The sequence below is a fragment of the Amblyomma americanum genome, chromosome 6 (genome assembly GCF_052857255.1).
Source record: "Amblyomma americanum isolate KBUSLIRL-KWMA chromosome 6, ASM5285725v1, whole genome shotgun sequence".
Taxonomy (NCBI): Eukaryota; Metazoa; Arthropoda; class Arachnida; order Ixodida; family Ixodidae; genus Amblyomma; species Amblyomma americanum.
In genome coordinates, this window is record NC_135502.1 from 60,922,888 (window position 1) to 60,943,800 (window position 20,913).

The 20,913-nt window shown below is 48.2% G+C and overlaps 1 protein-coding gene across 6 annotated transcripts in view; it reads left to right on the top strand.

The window, feature by feature from the left end:
- LOC144093589 (venom protease-like) overlaps nt 1–14,289 on the top strand; it is a 53,893-nt gene extending 39,604 nt beyond the window's left edge. For 3 of the 6 annotated variants that reach the window (XM_077627135.1, XM_077627134.1, XM_077627133.1), the window contains 2 exons: nt 156–343; nt 14,090–14,289. In XM_077627135.1, coding sequence (XP_077483261.1) covers nt 156–343; nt 14,090–14,254 — 353 coding nt within the window. In that variant the 3' untranslated portion in view covers nt 14,255–14,289. The remainder of the gene's footprint in view (nt 1–155; nt 344–14,089) is intronic. The other 3 variants (XM_077627139.1, XM_077627138.1, XM_077627137.1) reach the window with 1 other exon arrangement.
- The last annotated feature ends 6,624 nt before the right edge of the window (nt 14,290–20,913 follow it).

The following is a 20,913-nucleotide window of genomic DNA, read 5'->3' on the forward strand; positions in this document are numbered from 1 at the left end:
CTATATAACGCTCGGTGCATCCTGCTTGTGGAATCTAAGGACATTGGAATCAGAAATGTTATTCAACTTTGCTGCACATTTCGCCTCGCTTTCGCTAAGTTTCTCACCCGGGAGCATGAGGAATGTCCTCCTGCATGATTTCTGCATGATTTCAGGCGAGGAAGAAGGCTCTGATCCAGAGAGCCGTGCGCTTGCAGATGGCGCTGGGAGCAGCGAGCTGCGGCAGGCGCAGATCCCCGTCTGGGCCGAGGCCGACTGCAAGAAGGCGTACGAACAGCACCTACCCATCGGCAAAGCGCAGCTCTGCGCAGGGGATGTCCGTGCCGAGATGGACTCCTGCCAGGTGATAGACCGCACGAATCACTCTCATAATCCCTCTTGAGAACGCTGAAAGAGAGTGTGGTCACGAGCCTGATGAAGGAGACGAGGTTCTGAAGAACCCTTCTCACTGCGACCAAGCAAGGAGAGCTTCAGATTATATTTGCTGCGGTGGCTCAGCGGGTAAGGAGTTCGGCTCCTGGGCATGAGGTGGCGAGATGGAATCACTGCTGCGGCGGCCGCATATCGACGCAGTCGAAATGCGAAAATCCGCGTGCTGCGCGATGTCAGTGCTCGCTGCAGAACCGGATATGGTCTGACTTAATCCGAAGTCCTCTGCTACGGTGTCTCTCAGAGGCTATGTATAGCTTCGCGACGTTAAAACACACATACTATGCCAAAACTGCAGCCTATAACGCATTTGCTCTTGCACCGGCGTCCTACTCATTTTGAAAGAAGTGGTATGCTGGGAACAGTGCCCTTTGGTGGGCTTGAGCGTGCGTCGTAAGCACTACGAAGTAGCATGGGTGGAAGTGTTCCGTCATTGTGATGCGCTGTAGCATGCTGTGCGCTGAAATATGGCTGTTATGATCTATGTCCTGTTGCTACACCCGAACGGAAGTGGAACGTCACAGAAAGCGCTGGACCATTTAGCCTGTCCATAGCGTTCGCTCATTCAGCAAGCACAAAAGCTATCTTCCTAGGTCGCCCGGTGAACGAGTGAGTGACGCGATGCCCATCTTGATTAAAGATCGCAGGGTGATAAAACACTGTCTCCCTCTTTCTGCCAATTATAACGCGTTAGCATTAAGAGGGCCATGAAGGTGACGCTAGACACACAATGACTCAGCAAAAACGAAAATGATCGGCTAAGAAAATGAATCACACAACAGCATGCCTATACATGCAAAATAGACAGCCTCCCGAAGAACTTTGTGTGCAAAAATGAAGCTTGCGGGATCTGTTCTTTCTCGCATTGCTCGGGAAGAGTAACCTGGGTCTCACAAGCTTCACCGGCGGCTCTGTTTGAAAACCCGCCTACCAGTGCGGTGGCGCACCGCTTAACCGGAGCGCCACTGCGCCGGTAGTGGTGTGAGGATTTTGTGTTGTTGCACAGCCGAAATCGGAAAAGAATCACAATTGCAGTACATTGGGGAGTTAGAGACAATAGGCACAGAATTGGAATAGATTCAGAACTGGAATAGATTGGCGAGTCAGACAAGAATGCTTCTTTTGTAAAAGAATGCAAACAACGTCGGGCAAGAACAAGAAGTACAAAGGACGAGCGCTGACGCTCAACTAAGCTTTTATTAGCAACACCTGGTGCTTATAAAAGAAAAAAACACACACTAAGTACACCACATGTTACACTACAATAGATAAAACATGAGGAAAAGAAGCACGCGACGCTCAAAGGCCACCAGGGAAAGCTATCTTTTTGTAATGGAAAGTGCCTAACGGTTTGCTCACGCACTTTGGCTCTTGACTGATATGGAAGGCTTCCATTAATTCTCGCGTGGTCTGATCACAGTGCGTGTAAAGCGCCTTTGTGCTACACCGTATGGCTGTGCATTTTTTTCCTTCTTTTTCATTACTTTACTCTTTTTACAGTGGCTTATCAAGAATGAAAGTTCCTTGTTATTGTCTAGATTTTTTGTGTGCTCCTACAACCTTTTATTTAAGCACCGTCCTGTCTGCCCGATGTACCGGGCTCCGCAGGAGAGTGGAATTCGGTACGCAACCCATTTGCGACAAGCGACGAACTTGTCTTTGTGCGCGGTGCCACAACCTTTTATTTTTTTCCACGGTTCCCTCTCTCTTTGGATTGCCGGACATAACTGCTTTAGTTTTATGGCAGCTGATAAAGCTACCTTTACTTCATATCGACTTGCCACATTTTTCAGCCTATGGGCGATGCGATGTAGGTAAGGAAGAACAACAACGTTTTCTTTTTTCCCCTTTGGTTCTCACAAGTTGGCTGGGTGTCCTGCTGTTTCACCCACTTGAGCAAACGAAAGCAGGCCTCTGTTAATGTAAAAATTGGGTACCCGGCTAACCTAATCCTGGAGAGTTGAGACTAGAAACTGTCGCTGAGAGCGTGGCGACAGGTATCCTGGCCTCTGAGTAATGGCGGCAGGCTCGCCATTTCAAGGATTGCTTGCGGGTAGCCTGCGGAATTACGGACGGACAAAGAGCCGGGAGATTGTTCCGTGGATGGTGTGCCACGTCGGAGCAGCTCACCGTGTTCCTTTGGAACACAGTGCGTCCCCGACTGCCGCCTATGAAGAAAAAGAGCTACCCCCAAGAATGCAAGGCTTTCTTGGGGTCCCGCTGGACATAACCGATGTCCCGACGGACATAACCGACGCTGGACAAACCGAACAGGTCCCGCTGGACATAACCGACGTTCTCAAGCTCGGCCCAATCATGCCTTCGAGCCTAGGCTAGACAGGGGGAAAAACTTGCAATGTCAAGATCAGTTGCAAGAAAGGTGGAGGAGAATGAAAGACACTGGTGTATTACAGAGTGTGTGCAAGTGCTTGACCGCGCGAAGGAGAAAAAGAAGCCTAGTCCGGTACATGTCATTGCAAATTGGATGTGCTCGCATGACTTGAAGGTGATTCCATCGGATAAAGAAAGCGGCTGTGCTGTCTTTTCTGAAGAGCAATTCCACGAAAAAGCGTTAGCAGCGATTTTGAAGAACTTCGAAATTTCACCTTTGAAAGAAATTGAGACCAAGAATGACAGTTGCGCTTCTCAACAGCCTTGGTCTCGAGCGGCTATGCACACAGGTTGGCAAGTGCAAGGAACTTCGCCTGCAGATATTTTACAGTGCAAAAACAGATAAGGTCGACACCCCGTTTCGACACCCCTGTACTTCTATGACCCATTGAGGATTCCAAATTCCGCTGCTCTTGTTTCTTTACTAAAGGATCGCAGCCCAGGAAGCCGTGTCGCCTTCAGTATTGACGTCAAAGACTTATATTACAGCCCACCGCGGGAGAGACAGTTGGAACGTGTAAAAATGTGTATTACAGAAGATAATGGTGAACTAGCCTTCGTCACAAAGTGTGGTCTGACAGTTGAAAGTTTCCTTGAACTACTCCGCTTTTACCTGTGTTCGACTGTCGTGTGTTGGCAGGGCAAACTTTATTCACAGAAGGCAGGAGTGTTTATCGGGTCAAGCGTCGCCCCGGCCCTTAGTGAAATTTTTCTCATGTACGTGGATAGGGACCTCGAGAGGGAACTATCGGGACTGCACCATAAGACCGTGAGGTTTGTGGATGACTACCTGGTGTTTACAGACCGCAATCGCTTCGCAGCACGCATGGCTGACGTTTTGAAGGCGTTCAGAAAATGTGGTTCAGGGCTGGAATTCACTTTTGAGGCACCATTCGACGATGAGTTGCAGTTCTTGGATTTACGCTTGCGGTTCGGTCCCGGTCATGTTTGCTGGAAATACAACCCTAGATCAACAAAACCGCTCCTTAGTTCCCACTCATGTTATTCAAAAATTGTTAAAAACGGCAATGTTAGTTCCTGTCCTCGGAATTCTATGACAAAATCCTGTCTCCACGCTCTCAGCGACAGTTTACAGTCTCAACTCTCCAGGATTAGGCTAGCGGGGTACCCAATCTTCACTGTAACAGAGGCCTGCTTTCGTTTGCTCAAGTGGGTGAAACAGCAGGGCACTCAGCAAACTCGTGACAGCCGAAGGGGACAAAAAAAGAAAAAGGTGTTGTTCTTTCTTACCTACATCGCGTCACCCATGAGCTGAAAAAAATGTGGCAAGTAGATATGAAGTAAATGTAGCTTTATTAGCTGCCATCAAACTAAGGCAGTTATGTCCGGCAATCCAAAGGGAGAGGGAACCGTCGGAAAAAGAAAAGGTTGTGGCACCGCGCACAGAGACAAGTTCGTCGCTTGTCGCAAATGGGCTGTGTACCGAATTCACTCTCCTGCGGAGCGCGGTACATCGGGCAGACGGGACGGTGCTTAAATAAAAGGTTGCAGGAGCACAAAAACAATCTAGACAATAACAAGGAACTTTCATACTTGGTAAGCCACTGTAAAAAGTGAGAAGTAATGAAAAATAAGAAGAATAAATCCACAGCCATGTGGTGTAGCACAAAGGCGCTTTACACGCACTGTGATCAGACAACGCGAGAAGTAATGGAAGCCTTCCCTATCAGTCAAGAGCCAAAGTGCGTGAGCAAACCGTCAGTCACTCTCAGTGACAATGAGATAGCTTTTCTTGGTGGCGTTTGAGCGTCGCGTGCTTCTCTGCCTCATGTTGTATCGATTTTAGTGTAACATGTGATGTACTTTGTGTGTGTTTTTTCCTCTATAAGCACCAGGTGTTGCTAATAAAACCTTAGTTGGGAGTCAGCGCTCGTCTTGTGTCCTCCTTGTTCTTGTCCGACGTTGTTCGCGCTGTTTTACATAAGATGCGTGTGTACCAACTAGCCCAACTGAACATTCTACAAGAATGCTGTCGAATTTCCACTGCATCAGTGTTGTCGATCGCACGTAAATTTTTTGGGCCAGAAATGCGTTCGCAAGCAACTCCTGAGCTTGTAATCCATGACGTGGGAAGAGTAATAAAGGAGCTACGAGTAGCGGCTACTGCTGCTGTGAAACTGGGCGCTCGATGCCGTTTTTAACGTACTCGGCTCGAACATGTTAATGTGCTCGACGAATTCTCTGTTTGTTCGAAAAAAAAAATGTTTCAAAAAGCCACGAGATTTAGCTGCCTTGCATAAACGGCTTGAGGAGTCAGAAGTCTAGAGCTGAAAGTCAAACATGACTATATTTTGAGTGCTTGTGTTGGCGTCCGACTTGACGGTTAGTCCGTACAGCTAAGTGGATAGGACCAAGCTAGCGGCAGCTGACATACATCCGTTAGTGGGACAGATTTGTTAAGCCTTGTTACAAATGTTTGGGTTTAGGTATTCTGGAGATCGGATGCTCAGGGATGTCTCCTCTTTGCTTGCTAAGGTGGCAGCCACTCATGCCACTTCGTTGTCGGACTTTTTGCTAATCGCTGAATTCGGTTGCGTTAATCTACGTACTTATAATCCGTCGTCTTGAGTACAGTTAGTTATGCGTTCTCTAAACAATGCAGCTAGGCAGCGGACCAAGTGCAGTCTTCTCTTGCGTCCCACAAAGCGCAAGTTTTTGTTCTGAACTTCGCAAAGGCAGTCCTTAGCACCTCGTCTCTAGTTTAGCTAGTTCGTGCAAAAAGAAAAAAACGCTGGTGAGTTTACAAGCATTGGCAAATTAATGTCAGCTGTAAGGCGTGAATTAATGCAGGCCTATCGGATCGCTTCGGTGAGCAACACCGACTAGAAAGCTTCCAATGCATGATGCTTTCCGACAAGCACCGCCCCATCAGGGTTGGTATTCGAAAAGGGCAGTTTGGTGTTGGGTCAGAAGCTGTTTTCTTCCTAAGCTTGTTTCGTCAGTCGCTTCGATTCAATGACCACAGAACAAGACAGTGCACTCACGTTTTGAACTGCGTTGCAATCGCCAAGCCGCAGCCACTCATAGGGCGTCTTGACGTCTGAAGGAACCATACGTTTGACGAGCAGTGCCAGTGAGACCGTCTCATTAAGCAACTGTTCTGATGAACGCGCTCTCGTAAATCACTGCGATACCACTTTACTGCGTATACCTTTCACCGTGAAAACTGCGCACAATCTGCTCGTGGGCCGCCATATCTTAGCTGTCTCAAAACGACGATCACAAACCAGGATCAATTTTATCACAAGCAGCTTCGAATTGATGTGAACACATCGTACGTAGTACTTCAGAATAAACCTGAAGCTATTACCCAGGAGAACCCGATACATATGTTGGACTGCGATTTACTGGCATCAGAACTTCGGTTGCGTTTGCCGTGCCCTGCGATTCGCTGGTTTAGAAGGCGGATCTTTATGTCAGTAAGTCTTGTGGCTACGCTACATGCGACGAGCAGTAGCCATTACTAAACACCGACGGCGAGCCACAGACACCAATGGCGTCAACGATACCAGCACATTTCACTGCTTATCTCTCAGGAGACACAAAAACGACAAAACTTTTCACAAATTCACAACTTCAAATGCTCGAAAGTCGCTCCGAAATCAAAATGTCATTCTTTGAAAAGACCGTTTCAAGTTAACAGAAGGAGACAATGCCTTGCCGTAAACTCCGTTTCTTCTTTTTTGCCTCAAAGGCACTGCGCAAATTCGCCACTTGTAAGTGAAGGTGCTCGCCACACGTTTAAAGATGGACAGATTTTCGTCCTACGACTAGATGAATTTTGCCAAGGAAACGGTTAAATTAGGGGCATGTACTTTGGCAATGCTTTCGAGTAAAGCAGACGAGCCAGCTGGTGATTCTGTGTTCAGTGATGCGCAAAGCACTGTGTAAACTAAACGCAGATGCAAAGCTGACTCATACGCGCGGACGTAGAGGAGAAACTGCGCGCTCAAGTTGCGATCGCCGACCAGAAACTTCAGTGTAGGCATCGCTTACGCGGACTGCGGCGAAGCCGAACTAGCATAGCACCTCTGGCTTCGTTTCCCAGCGCATGCCACACTATTCGGATACTTGAGCATCGCCTCGCCCGAACGTGGTACTGCCTCATGCGTCGCATGAGGCATTACGTGAGCACAACGTTAGCATGAGCATAAGCATAACGTGAGTCGCGTTCCGCTACCTTGATCCGCTTACGCCGGGACTCAGCTGCGCGCACGCAGTGTGTGCCCCCTCGCTGCCATCTTACTTGTGAGCAGATAGCTCCCGTAGAACCGAATATAGGTTGCGGACCACGGATCACAATCTGCTAGAACCCTCCCGGCGCAAATTACACAAGATGCAAGATTCCCAGCGCAAATCATGCAAGATGTAGGCGAGAAACTGCGTGCTCTGCATGCCAAATCGATAACTCCGACAACAGTATTGTTCGTAAACGTAAATTTCACTTCTGCTTGTGTTGTTGTCTAGTCTGCTATGCACTACACTCTGCATTGCTAGCAGGTCCTGCTGATTTCCCTGGTCGTAAAAGTTTTCCATTCCCTATAATTGCTATGTGAGCACAACCGTGCAGAGATAGAGATCGACTGTACAAGTATTTGGCCCGCCAGCTTATACTTGCACTGGAACGCTGCTCAACAGTCACCCGTTTCAGAGCCGCCGCATCCAATAAGCTGGGACAACTTGCTCACCACGAACTCCCCATTAGCGCAACGTGTCCTGACCAATCAGTCATGCAGAACGCAACCGCGAACGGTCACTTTTTCTGAAAACCAGGCTCCAATATTTACCTCGGTCAGCTGGAAAGCACGCTACACACACAAAAAAAAATCAAACCAAGCCTCGAAGAAGGTGCGCTCAAAGGTGTGGCTGGTTTGCATACCTGCGGAAACTTTAGTTCTTTAGTTTTTTTGTTTCCTCAATTTTTTTCTTTGCGTCCGCCATATGAAGAACTGTGTGATAAAAGTAATCTGACAGCACTTGTCACCCTTGTGCCAACCAGCTCACTTTCACAAGGATAGCGCGGTGTTTCGTTCAACCGACGTAATTAGTTTCGGGGCTTAAAATCAAGAATAAGCTGCGCGCATTGACTCGTTGCGCAGGAAGGCAGTACAGCTGCGTATCTCAGTTTTCGAGCTCCTCACTTTCGGATAAGCTGGCTTTGCTTTCCTTTTTGTTTTTGAGCTGTGGCCCACAAGGCTAGTGCAAGTTGTAAAGCTCAAGTAGACGCTACAAGGGCGCCTTCACGTCATACCGCGAGTGCACATGACACGCTTTTCTCGAAGTCTTACGCTCAAATGCGGAGGTGCAAACTGAGAACGCCCCTCATGTGACGAGTACCATTATCGGTCAAACTTTGCATGCACTTACACAGATTGCACCCAAACACGTGCTCGCGCAGCGCGCCCATGAATTTTGAAGTCTTTCCGGGAGGTCTGCGTAAAAGTACATTTTTCTTCGCGCCTTCTTCTAAGCGTGCGAGTTTTCGAAATGCGCGGTCTGACGCACCGCACACACTCACCCATGCCAGTTCACGCGCTCCCAACAAGCAGTTTTATGAATTTTACTTTTTTATTCCATAAGTGTGTCATAATTCATAGTGAGAAAAGGGGAGGGAATGTAGAGTAAGTTTTTTTTTTTGAAGTGATGCTTATTGCCTCAGGGCATAAAGGTTATGAAATAAGAGATGATTAAGATGCTTAAATAAATGAAAAAAGGTGGGCTGACCTAATGAAATCAAGTAGTGAACGATGATATGGACCCTGTGTCCAGGCAATATAGGAATCCGGATTGTCCTGTGAGAGACCCACCGCTGCCAGGTGCCGAATTCTCGTCGGCTTCAGCGCCGGGCAAACCCACAACAGGTGGTGGATATCCGCCTCACAGTCTCTGATCTTGCAGACTGGACACCCGGGGCGAGGATATAAATCTTTGAAATGCGGCCACTTGCGTGGCGCAGCTGGAGTTAGGGCTACCCCGACCCGTATCATCCGAAGCGCAACCTTTTCTGCACGGGTAAAACCACGGGGAAGGGCTACCGCACACGGAGAGATTAGAGCACGTGTGCGGCGCCGGAGGTGTTCCCTTCTTGTTAAAAGGAGGGCGGTGTGATCCAGAGTGAGGACTCGAGGCAAGTAGAGGAATTTAAAGGGAGTGAAGATCAGTTTTTCTCATGTAGTACTAGAAATAGTACTCGGGAGTTCAGTGTTGAGCATCCATTGTGCGTTGTGTACGTTGGTTTGGTTTGGTTTAGGGGGTTTAACGTCCCAAAGCGACTCAGGCTATGAGAGACGCTGTAGTGAAGGGCTCCGGTAATTTCGACCACCTGGGGTTCTTTAACGTGCACTGACAACGTACAGTACACGGGCCTCTAGAATTTCGCCTCCATCGAAATTCGACCGCCGCGGCCGGGATTGAACCCACGTCTTTCGGGCCAGCAGCTGAGCGTCGTAACCACTCAGCCACCGAGGCGGCCTGTGTACGTTGGTACATCACAATATATCGTAATGCTCCAAATTAAATTTTCTAACCTTTTTCCCCAAAGGGCCGGGGGGGGGGGGGGGGGGGGGGCGCATCCCGACCGCTTGTACAAAGTTTTGCTAGTGCACGCGAGGCGCGAGCAATGCAGCTGAGACAGAATCTAGACGTGATCCAAGAAGCGCAGTCTGCGGCGACGAGCCAATCAACATGGGCGCGTGCGTACTTGTTGACCGTGTATGAAACGGGCTTAGTCCGGGACTATAAGGTCACGCGATGGCGACATCTGAGAGTAAGAGGTATTGCAGCTGGCGCGTCATTGTGCAGCTTTCGTTCAGGAAACTTCGTCTCTCTAGGCACTAGCGCAGTAAGCTAAGCTCGCACGCTTCTTGAAGTCGGCGATCATTTGTTCCGCATGCACGCACGAATTTAGCGCGAATCTTTTATAGGTGTTCAAAATTAGATTTCACTGATTTAAAAAAAAGTGAAATGCCGTACGCTAATGTCGCTTTTAGATGTTGGCAATGCGGCCAGGCGGTCACAAATTGGGGTAATAATTGTCCCCGTAAATTCAGTAATTAACGAAAATTCATGAATTAACTTTTTATTGGCTGAAGTTAGCGTGCATGTTTATATTGGGAACTTGGAGGCAGTTGCTTTCGAGGGCTATTCCATTTTGTACAATTTTAGTAACGCGCCTGTGTCTTGAGAGGCGCGCGTCTAAAATTTCGTCCCAGTTCGTCTAATTACGCATGCCAGACGGCGGCTCTCGGCGTGAAGCACCTCCGTCGTGTGACGCAGCTGTTGCGTATGGCATTCCGTCTTGCAAGAGTGGGCAGCAAACGGCATCCCTTATTTCTACCGGCTGTAGATGCGATCGCTTAAAGAAATCGCTCTCCCTTATCGCCGACTCAACAGTGGTTCATCGGTTTCGATCGCCAAGAAGGAAAACGCTGGTCCAGAACGAAAAGTCATCCGCGTCGGCGCTCGCTGTACGCTCTTGTAAGGCAGAGTGCCATAAGCAACAGCTGTGTCACGCAAGGGAGGTGCTTCACGCCGAGAGCCGCTGTCTCGCATGCGTAATTAGACGAACTGGGACAAAATTTTAGACGTGTGCATCTCAGGACACAGGCGCGTTACTAAAACTGTACAAAATGGAATAGCCCTCGAAAGCAACTGCCTCCAAGTTCTCAATATAAACATGCTCGCTAACTTCAGCCAATAAAAAGTTAGTTCATGAATTTTAGTTGATTACAGAATTTACGGGGACAATTATTACCCCACTTTGTGTCCGCCTGGCCGAATTATCAACGAAAAAAAAGCGGCATTAGCGTACAGCGTTTCACATTTTCTTCAAAAATCAGTAAAGTATAATTTTGAACACGCTGTATAGATGCTCCCTTGTAAATGCGCCCAAAGTGCGCGGTCGCGACTGGTTTCGGCACATGCGCTATGCACACTGCATTTGCACAGGAAAAGACGTGAGTTACTTGTTGCACTGTGCCAGTGTGGTTCGGTTAAAAACATCGAAAAATCAGCGTGGCCTTAAAGGTCTGCAGTTTGACCCGGTCATGTAAGATGATTGCGTACGCAGTTCCTTTCCGGAAGTTGCGCTTAAATATATGTTTTCATTATCGGTATAAACTAATGAACGAGTAAAACATTCGTGCTATTTGGTTCATTTTGGAAGCGGTGTTTATGCTTCGCGAAAGGGACGAGGACGTGGGAACACTTAATAATTGTTTTTTGGGGGGAAAGGAAATGGCGCAGTATCTGTCTCATATATCGTTGGACACCTGAACCGCGCCGTTAGGGAAGGGACAAGGGAGGGAGAGAAACAAGAAAGAAAGAGGTGCCCGTAGTGGAGGGCTCCGGAATAATTTCGACCACCTGGGGATCTTTAACGTGCACTGACATCGCACAGCACACGGGCGCCTTAGCGTTTTTCCTCCATAAAAACGCAGCCGCCGCGGTCGGGTTCGAACCCGGGAACTCCGGATCAGTAGTCGAGCGCCCTAACCACTGAGCCACCGCGGCGGTTAGGGAACACTTGCGAAACGCACAAGCGCGCCTATAGTATTGCATTGCTGCAGTGGTTCTGCTTTTGTATATTCAAAACTAAGGCAGTAATATGCGTTGTGGGCCTAGTTGGTCCATTCTCAGAATTCTTTTTTGCGCACACGAACACGACACAATAAAGACGAGGAAGACAGGGCGGGGCGCAACTTGCGACTCCTCCTGTGGGTATGTGCCATGTCTTAATAGGACGAAGAAGAAGAAGAAATTGCAACTGTTTTGTCCTGAAAAGGCGCATGACATTTATACCCAAAATCTTTTTCTATCTTTCTAGATAAATTCGACTAGAGGTGAGTCACCTGCCCCTTTCCTTTGAGCCTTTTCAGTTTTTTTTTTTACCTGCACGTGGCAATCTATGATTATCCCTTCCTTTTTTGGGTATAAATGTCATGTGGCTTTTCTGAATAAAACATTTGCAAGTTGCGCCCCGTCCTGTCTTCCTCGTCTATATTGTGTCGTTCTTGTGGGCGAAAAAAACAATGCCAATGAATTTTTGTGGCGCAAGGGCATCTGCGGTCAAAGAGCGTCATAGCACAATGTATTTTCGTTTACTTGAGGTCAGGTCAAAGACCAATTTCCCAAGCATTTCACTTTGAATAAGCCGAGCACCAGGCTCGGGGAATCTTGTACCCATTGTATCACCGGTAAGTACCCGGTGGCACTGGGAATCGAACCCAGCACCTCCCGCATGTGAGGCGGATGCTCAACCACTTCGCCACCGCTGCGGTGTGTGCGCAAAAAAAATATCTGAAAAATAGAGCAACCTGGACAAAAAACGAAAATCCCATCCTTCGGCTAGTTCGAAATGCGTAATTTGGTGCCAAATGCGTTTTTTGTTCGGTTAATTTGTCTGAAACCGTAGGCAGCCGAAAAAAATTTGACTGTTAACAACGAATTTTCTGGTACTTTAATTGAATTGTTAGTCATGTGAATGGTGAATGATGGCCTGAGTTGCCTATGTGCCATAAAAGCCAACGCTCATGTGAATGAAGTAATTTATTGCACTTCAAGGAAAGCCTCGAATTAATCACTGGCTCCGCCGCCTCCGAAAGACATAAAGGTAGCGCCGTATGACGCTTCCGCGTTTCCGCTTATACGCTCGTTTCCGAATGCTGATAATTTCGCACCTGACCTAAGATGTGTAAGAAGTTTGTGGTGGTAAGAGAGGTTTAATGTCCTGAAGCGGCACCTGCGTTAAGAATGAGCCGTAGTGGAGAGCTTCGGATTAATCTAGACCATGTGAGATTATTTAACGTGCGCTCACGTCGCACAACCTAGTCCACCGGCTTTTTTTGCATTTCGCCTCTATCAAAACGGGATTGCCGCTGCTTTGATTCGATATCGTGACCTTGGGTGCAGCAGTCGAGCGTTGAAGCTACTGAGTCGTTGTTGTTGTTGTTGTTGTTAGCCTATCAAAAGATGGCACATACCCACACTGGGGGTCGGCCAAGAATCGGGTGGCTATTCACCTGAACGCAGTTAATAAAAAGAAAAGGCACGTGGGAGCGCAACCCTGGTGAATTCTTCCTCATGAACAGAAAAGGGATGATAGTTTTGATTTCGAAATTATAAGAATAATAATAAAGAGAGGGATTCAATAATAATGATTAAGTCAAAATGTAATAATTGATAGAAAAGAAAAGTTTGGAACACTTTGCAAGGCAGTCGGTGAGATTCTATCAGGACCGCGGCGCGTTGTAAGAACTTTCTCTTTCTTGGGCCTGGTCTTCGGCGTTACTGATTCGTGCTGATTGCTTTATTTTTGTTTTTATGGCGCGATACGACACTGGAATTCGCATTTGACATGTTGAAATTCTACGTAAAATTCATGTCATAAAAAGGCACAATCTAAGTGGTTATGGTGCTCGGCTGTTGACCCTAAAGACGCGGGTTCCGTCCCGGCCACGGCAGTCGCATTTCGATGGGGGCGAAGTGCTAGATGCCCGTGTACTGTGCGATGTCAGTGCATGTTAAAGAACGTCAGGTTGACTAAATGATCCGCTCCCCTCCACTACGGCATGCCTCATAGCCTGAGTCGCGTTGGGACGTTAAACCCCTTAAAACGAAACCATAAACAACGGCCGAAAGGACGCCGCCTTTTTCCCAGTGCCTGCAATGAACTGTTGCGCCACAAGCCAATGCGTGCGGCAGCGCCACGTATACCGATGAAACGCGTTCGTTCTCATATCTCTGATGTCATACAGCCGTTTCTTCAAAAGCTGACCGGGCGAGTGGTTTCTTCTCGGTTGACTTTGCCACACGAAACTGTTCTCACACCGCTTCCCAGTAGCGAATAAAAAATATGCCGGTGAAAGTGCGTCGAGTTGGCTGCTTCAGTGAAAAAAAAAACGCAATGACGTCAGCGATGACGATGGTATATAATGCATCGCACCATGCACACACGCTGCTCGTTTTCGATCGTGTAAATGGAGGTCACCGCGTTCTTCTTTTTTCACTCGCAGCACATTTCGCAGGTATGTAGTACAGCTTGGGTTGCAAAACGGGAGATTTGAAAAGAATAAAAAAGGAAGGTCTTAAGGTTCGACGAAAAACGCGTCCTGCTTTCGTTCTCCTGTGTCCGGTGCGTTTCGCGGGACGCATCGCGGAGGATGTCCGGCGGACGTGGCTGCCGCTCTCCTTCCCCCCCCTCCCCCTGCTCCTTGTGCTGATCGTTCTTTCTGTGGTGGCGGCGATACAGGGCGACTCCGGAGGTCCGCTGCTGCTGCCGCACGAGGGCCGCTACTACGTGGTGGGCATAGTTTCGTCGGGAAAGGACTGCGCCACACCGGGCTTCCCGGGCATCTACACCCGCGTCTCCTCGCACCTCGACTGGCTACGCAACGAGCTGGGCGCGGCGCAGTAATAAAAAAAAAGAGAAGGTCAACTCTGCGTGCCGAAGGAAGTGGCCCGTCTCTCTCTCTCTCTCCTTCACCAATGCATGCGTGCATGCTGCACTTTCTGAGCGACAAGTGCAAGGGTTGATGCTGGCCTTATGCAAGTGCTAGACAACGCGACTCCCCCAACCCCAAACCTTACTCCTCTTGTTGCACTCCCTTTTAGACACGTACAAAAAGACTCTAGAAATTAAGCCAAATCTTACTTGTTCTGTTACTTGAGAGGTGTTCATGCAAGACGACGCCGCCATGACACCTCTCTCACTCTGCACTGTAACTTCGCATGCACTGTCCGGGTGGTTACGCCTCCGTGCTTCCAGGGAGAGAAATTAGACGTTTTTAGTGCCGGAGACGTACTAGCAGAGACGTATACCGGTTTACCGGACCCCTCCTGCGCATTGCGCATGCGCACTGGCATTGCTGGGGCCAGGGGGAGCCACTTCGCTTGCCCAGGAGGGGTCCGGTAAGCTGGTATACGTCGCCGCCGGTACGTCGTCGGTATGCTAAAAACGTCTATTAATCTGATCACCATCAGTGGCACAGCAAAACCTACCTCTTCTTACCTCATTTTTCTTCCCCATGCAAAAAGCTCCAACCCTTAAAACACGCATTTGATTCTCTTCTGCGCGAAGGACCCAGTTTCCAAGGCAGCCAATGGCAGAAGTCGAGCTAAGGAAGACTCTGGTAAAATAGCGGGAATCATCGGCCCGAGCCTAGCTAGAGTGAGCTTTCTGTTTTTTTGTTTTTTTTCTTTGGGGTGGGGGGGGGGGGGGTGTCACAAGGTGTCATAAGAAGTTAGAGGTGATATTGCCATACATATGGCTGTCTAAACGAAAACAAGCATCCCCATATAGACATTTCGACAGCGCACTTCTCATTATTTCAGTTTTAGCAGACTGAGAAGGTGTCATAAAAAGTGAAAAGTGCACAGTGGCGGGCATACGGCTATCTAAGCGAACACAAGCATCCCCATGTATACATTTCGACAGCGCACTTCCCATTATTTCAGGTTTACCAGACTGAGAAGGTGTCATAAGAAGCGAGAGGTGACATTGTCGTACCTACACCTGTCTGAACGAGAACAACCATGCCCATGTACACATTTCGACAGCACACTTCTCATTATTTCAAGTTTACCAGGCTGAGAAGGTGTCATAAAAAGTGAAAGGTGCACAGTGGCATGCATACGGCTGTCTAAGCGAAAACAAGCATCCCTATGTACACATTTCGACAGCGCGACGAACGGGGAAAAGAAGGAAACACGCAGGGATATAACACAGCGCTGACTCACCTGAAATCTTTATTGACTGGCTAGCCGGAATAAGTGCCCAAATGGCGGCCAGAAATGGAAAGTAATGCACACAAGTCATGCTGTGGAAACAAAACGTATCCAAAAGAATATCAAAATAAAGCACACACGTGTCAACATTGGCAGTGAAGGTAACGTTTTTCTTTTTCTTGACAGCGATATAGAGGCTAATACTATCTTCCGGGAAGTTTGCTATGATGTGTGCTTCTATAATTTCTCGTGCCAGCGAGTCGCGATTCCTACATATCACAGCGCAATCGCTGTGCGATGGCTCGCTGGCATCGATGTCATCTTCATGTCACAAACTTTCTGAGCGCACACAACGCACAAAACTGAACACACACTATACATCCCTTACACAGTAAAGGTTTAGACCCTCTTGAAACTATCCTAGTGGGCGCAAGCTTTTACAAAATAAACTTTTAGAGTTATTGCGCAAAAAGGCGGCCTCTTAAGTGTAGGACGCATGCATATATTGCTTAAGAGTACAGTGCGATAGCATTAGATATTCCTCCCCCGCAAGTGTTCCTTCTCTGTCGTCGAGGTTATGTCTACATGCCCATATGTGTGGAATGGGTCATTCTCAACGTTCATAGAACGCGGGGAGTCCTCATACCACTCTTGGCTCCGTGGTGCAGCAGTTCCCGGACAGGCGGCTGTTTCAGGCACAGCCACCGTTGAGGCTTTTGGTACCCAGGTTGCTTTTCCCGAGCAACCTTTTGCGACTAATCATTAATTTAACAACCACCTGTCATGTTCGGCAATTCGCTCTCAATCCGCGGTGGGCAGGTTGTGATGACGTCGCAAATCACGTGATCGCAAAGTCACGTGACCTTTCTGGCAGGTGAGCAACCAGCTTTTCGTTCACAACGCCCAAGACGACACCGACGACTCCAGGTTTTCTGAAGAACTGGAGCCTTGACGCTATTGCATTAAAAGACCTTCCGGCGCTCAAATAATGTCCGAAATGAGACTAGTCAAACACGCACAACGACTTTTTTTACTTTCCTAGTGAATCACAACATAGATCAGGCGAGGTCATGAGCCTGCTGGAGAACAACTCAGAAGAAGTATGTACGGCAGCATTTTTAGTTCACCTGAAATAAGATGAGGTATTTTATCAGCGCTAAGCAACCGAGTGTACTGCTCTGGTGACGTCCGCTTGCACTGAAAGCGGCGACGAAATTCTCACAAGCAGGGCGCGTGAGGTTTCGCATTTTAACTCTTTCTTTGCCGCGGGTAAACTGGCAATTTCAGTGTGGCGCGTATCAAAAATTATTTACCCATAAAATATTTTTTCCCATTCGTGCTGCACATCTTCGTGCAGCTAATATAACTTTCTGTATATTGACAGAGGAAAAAAAAACAGGATATCTATTGCTTATGAAAAGAAAACCAACATCGATAAAAAGAGACTCGCGCAAAAATTTACAAGAATATTAAATACATTGTCAGAAAATGTAATAAAAAATCTGATATTTAAGTTTTATGCGTTACATGTCAGGAACAAGCATTCAACATTACAGAATTTTTCAAGCTAAACTTTCCGCTCAGTAAAAAAAAAATCGCAGTAAAAAAACAAAACAAGTGCAGTGCCAAGGTCCACCGCCGGCCGCCTTGTCGAAAACACGATTCGATGCACTTCTGGTGGTACGGAATCGTTAAAGCATGCTCGGAACCTTCAAAGAAGCTCTCCAAGCAGCGAATTTCGTCGGAAAAGGTGCAAACGACGATTACAGACGGGGACCGGTCGATCCACTGTGGGTATGTGCCACTCCGACAGAGGATGACAACACCATCACCAACAACAACAACCTGTCGATATTCCACGCTTGGATGAGCACTTATCTCTCTCAGAGCTGAAATCAGACGATTTCTAATGAAGACCTTTGCTTGCAACGACAACGTCGCCGTTGCTGAACAGGGTGGGTGTGAGACGAGGACGCGCGCCTTGGACGCCATGCTCTCGGTGGTCTTTCTTCGTAGATTTAGGGGGAAATTTAAAAATACTAAATACGCCCTCATACGACAGACGAAAACACTGAACCATCGGAAACTGAAATACCGTTATTTTGCAATACGGTGGACAGCATTATCTGCCGACCAGTGGACCGCATCGCGCAGAATAGATCACTTCGCGTGATCGTTCAAATTTATTTTATTTTATATTTATATTCTTTTAAACACTGCAGTCACTATGGGATGTTGTTAGCAGGGTGGTACAAGCGTAATACATATCATGGCATGTGCAGAAAATGCACAGATGAATGATTAGAATAGGCGCGGTAAGAAAAGAATGACAAGACGCACGGGGGAGTCATCAGCAGATATCCCCGGATGTGCGAGACGTAAAAAATTCAGTGTTCGACAGTGTTAGTTTAGTAGAGCTACACATGTCCCATCTTGTTGCGACAGTATGAATAACTATTGTTAACCCTGAGGACAGCCATTGAATGGAAGCGCCTTCCTCCTGCAGTCTGCATCCCAGAAGTCGCTAGATGCAAGATCATCGTCAACAGCGCCTTAGTTTTTTTTTTGCTGTTGTTTTGCTATCTCTGCACTATTACATAATACCACAGAATTCCTTTGAGTAACACCTACCTTCCTTAAAAGTCTAAAAAGTAATCAAGTAAAAGAGCACGTTAAGGATCGCACGTGCAAGGCACCGCTCGTCTCTGAGTGACGTGACTCCCGGTTGCAATGACCTATATCGGTACAGCACCTGCCTAGTATGCGGGGCGTACCGTGCTCAGTATCAAGTGGTATAGCTGGCAACCCACCGGTTTTTCCTGAGGGGAAAAGCGTCCCTGGCCTGGTGCATGGCTTTCCCGGCGCCCAAAAACGCCTAGAACAGATGGAAGCGTATTGCTGCAGTCATGAGATCACAGTTCTTGCTCCGGCGAGTTTTCCCCTGAGCAAACAAGCTGAGCGGGCCAAAAAGCAATCGTTGTACAAATTTGGCTGTGCATGAGGAAAAGTACGCTGACAGAAATCAGAGAAAATGACGTTCAAGGAAGCCGAGTTGGCAGCAACGTCTGCGCGAAAGCGGAAAGATGTAACTCTCACTCCATGCTGTGCATGTACGACAGCCTTATGGATCTGACAAAGGATGTCAGAAGAGAGGTCAATTACGGTACGCCCAGCGTCGAGGGAACAAAGACGCACAGAAGACATGTTATACATGCGTTGTCTTGCAACTGCCTGTCAGCTACCTTTCGACTTCTTTAAACGATACTTCTCTGCATTTGCTCTCTTTGCAGTTCGCAGAAGGAAACGACAAATCCGGAAGTGCACGTGGAGGCACCCCAATGGCCGGGACTAAAAATTAAGTAGGCTTCAAATATTGCGAGCGGCCTGGCATCATGTAGGATGTGGAGACGCTCTTGGAAAAGTTAGATGTAGTGACCACAGGAGAAAAGATCTCGAATTAGCCAAGATCGGCAGAGGGGACGGAGGAAACTTGATATTGTAGTAAAGAAGAAGCCCGTTAACGGGTTACCTTTTTGTGCGCTAGCACTTAAAGTGGCCATTCCCCGCATTTCGCCGTTGTCTGTAAGTTTGCCTGAAGCCAGTTTCGTGGCAGGCTGCTCATCACCTGTCCACCGAGTGCTCATCGTGTCAGGCGGCAGTTCAGTGAATCGTGGGAGGCTGCTCGGCCTCCCCGCCAGCCAGCCCCGAAACTGGCTTCAGACAGACAGACAGACAGACAGACAGACAGACAGACAGACAGACAGACAGACAGACAGACAGACAGACAGACGGACGGACGGACTGACTGACTGACTGACTGACTGACTGACTGACTGACTGACTGACTGACTGACTGACTGACTGACTGACTGACTGACTGACTGACTGACTGACTGACTGACTGACTGACTGACTGACTGACTGACTGACTGACAGACAGACAGAGAGACGGACGGACTGGCGGACTGACTGACTGACTGACAGACAGACAGACAGACAGACAGACAGACAGACAGACAGACAGACAGACAGACAGACAGACAGACAGACAGACAGACAGACAGACAGACAGACAGACAGACAGACAGACAGACAGACAGACAGACGGACGGACGGACGGACGGACGGACGGACAGACAGACAGACAGACAGACAGACAGACAGACAGACAGACAGACAGACAGACAGACAGACAGACAGACAGACAGACAGACAGACAGACGGACGGACGGACGGACGGACGGACGGACACACAGACAGACGGACAGACAGACAGACAGACAGACAGACAGACAGACAGACAGACAGACAGACAGACAGACAGACGGGCGGATGGGCGGACGGACGGACGGATGGACGGGCGGACGGAGGACGGACGGACGAACAGACGGACAGACGGACAGACAGACAGACAGACGGGCGGATGGGCGGACGGACGGACGGACGGACGGATGGACGGGCGGACGGAGGACGGACGGACGAACAGACGGACAGACACACATACAGAAAGCGGCTAAATGCGGGGAATGTCCACTAATAGCGCTGGCGGAGAAATAACTATACGAACTCTACGGTAATTTCATACATAAAAATTTCTATATGTCTGTTTTGTGACCGAGTTAGCAAAAACAGGAATGTGCGTAAAAGCGAAAATAAGCCTCTTCGTGACTGAGAAGGTTTTGTCTTTCAGAGTATTTTTCTCGATAAAAATAACTTCTGATCCCTTCTTTCGAGCGATCAGCCAGTTACACATAAAGATATCAAATAAACCAAAACTGACGACCAGCACCCCATGGCATAATCTTATCTGAAGTCGTCCTTTGTCCGCTCTTTAAAATCTCGGCACCTTTCACCTCTTCCTTAATTCCTCCCTTTATGGTACGGTCCAGGTGTCCACCCACTGCAAGTCTGCATAGTACAACCCTTTTCCTTGTAACCCAGCAACATATGCTGCCAGACTAGTTGGTGCTTAAATAGGATGCCTAATAAGAAAAATTAAGCAACGCCGACGAGCTGTGTCTGCCGTCTCATTCTCTGTCTTGTCGATATTTCGCCTTATTCCTCAGTAAGGATTTATATTCCCTACGCAAACGAACAGACTGTCCTGGGGGCGTTTCGAAGCTTTTGGCGAACTCTATTAACGCTTGCGACTGGCAGGGATCGTGCGACCATTTTGGTCGAAAAGCAACAGTCGAATGGTCGCATTGGCTGAAAAGCGACAATCGCAGAGCGATAGCACGCTGCTTGATTTTCCATTCTTGCGATCCCGAATCACAAACCGCCAAACCAATCAGTGGCGTCTTGGAAGTGAACAGAAGTTTGTTCTGCATCTGGTTTCTCGTTGCCGGT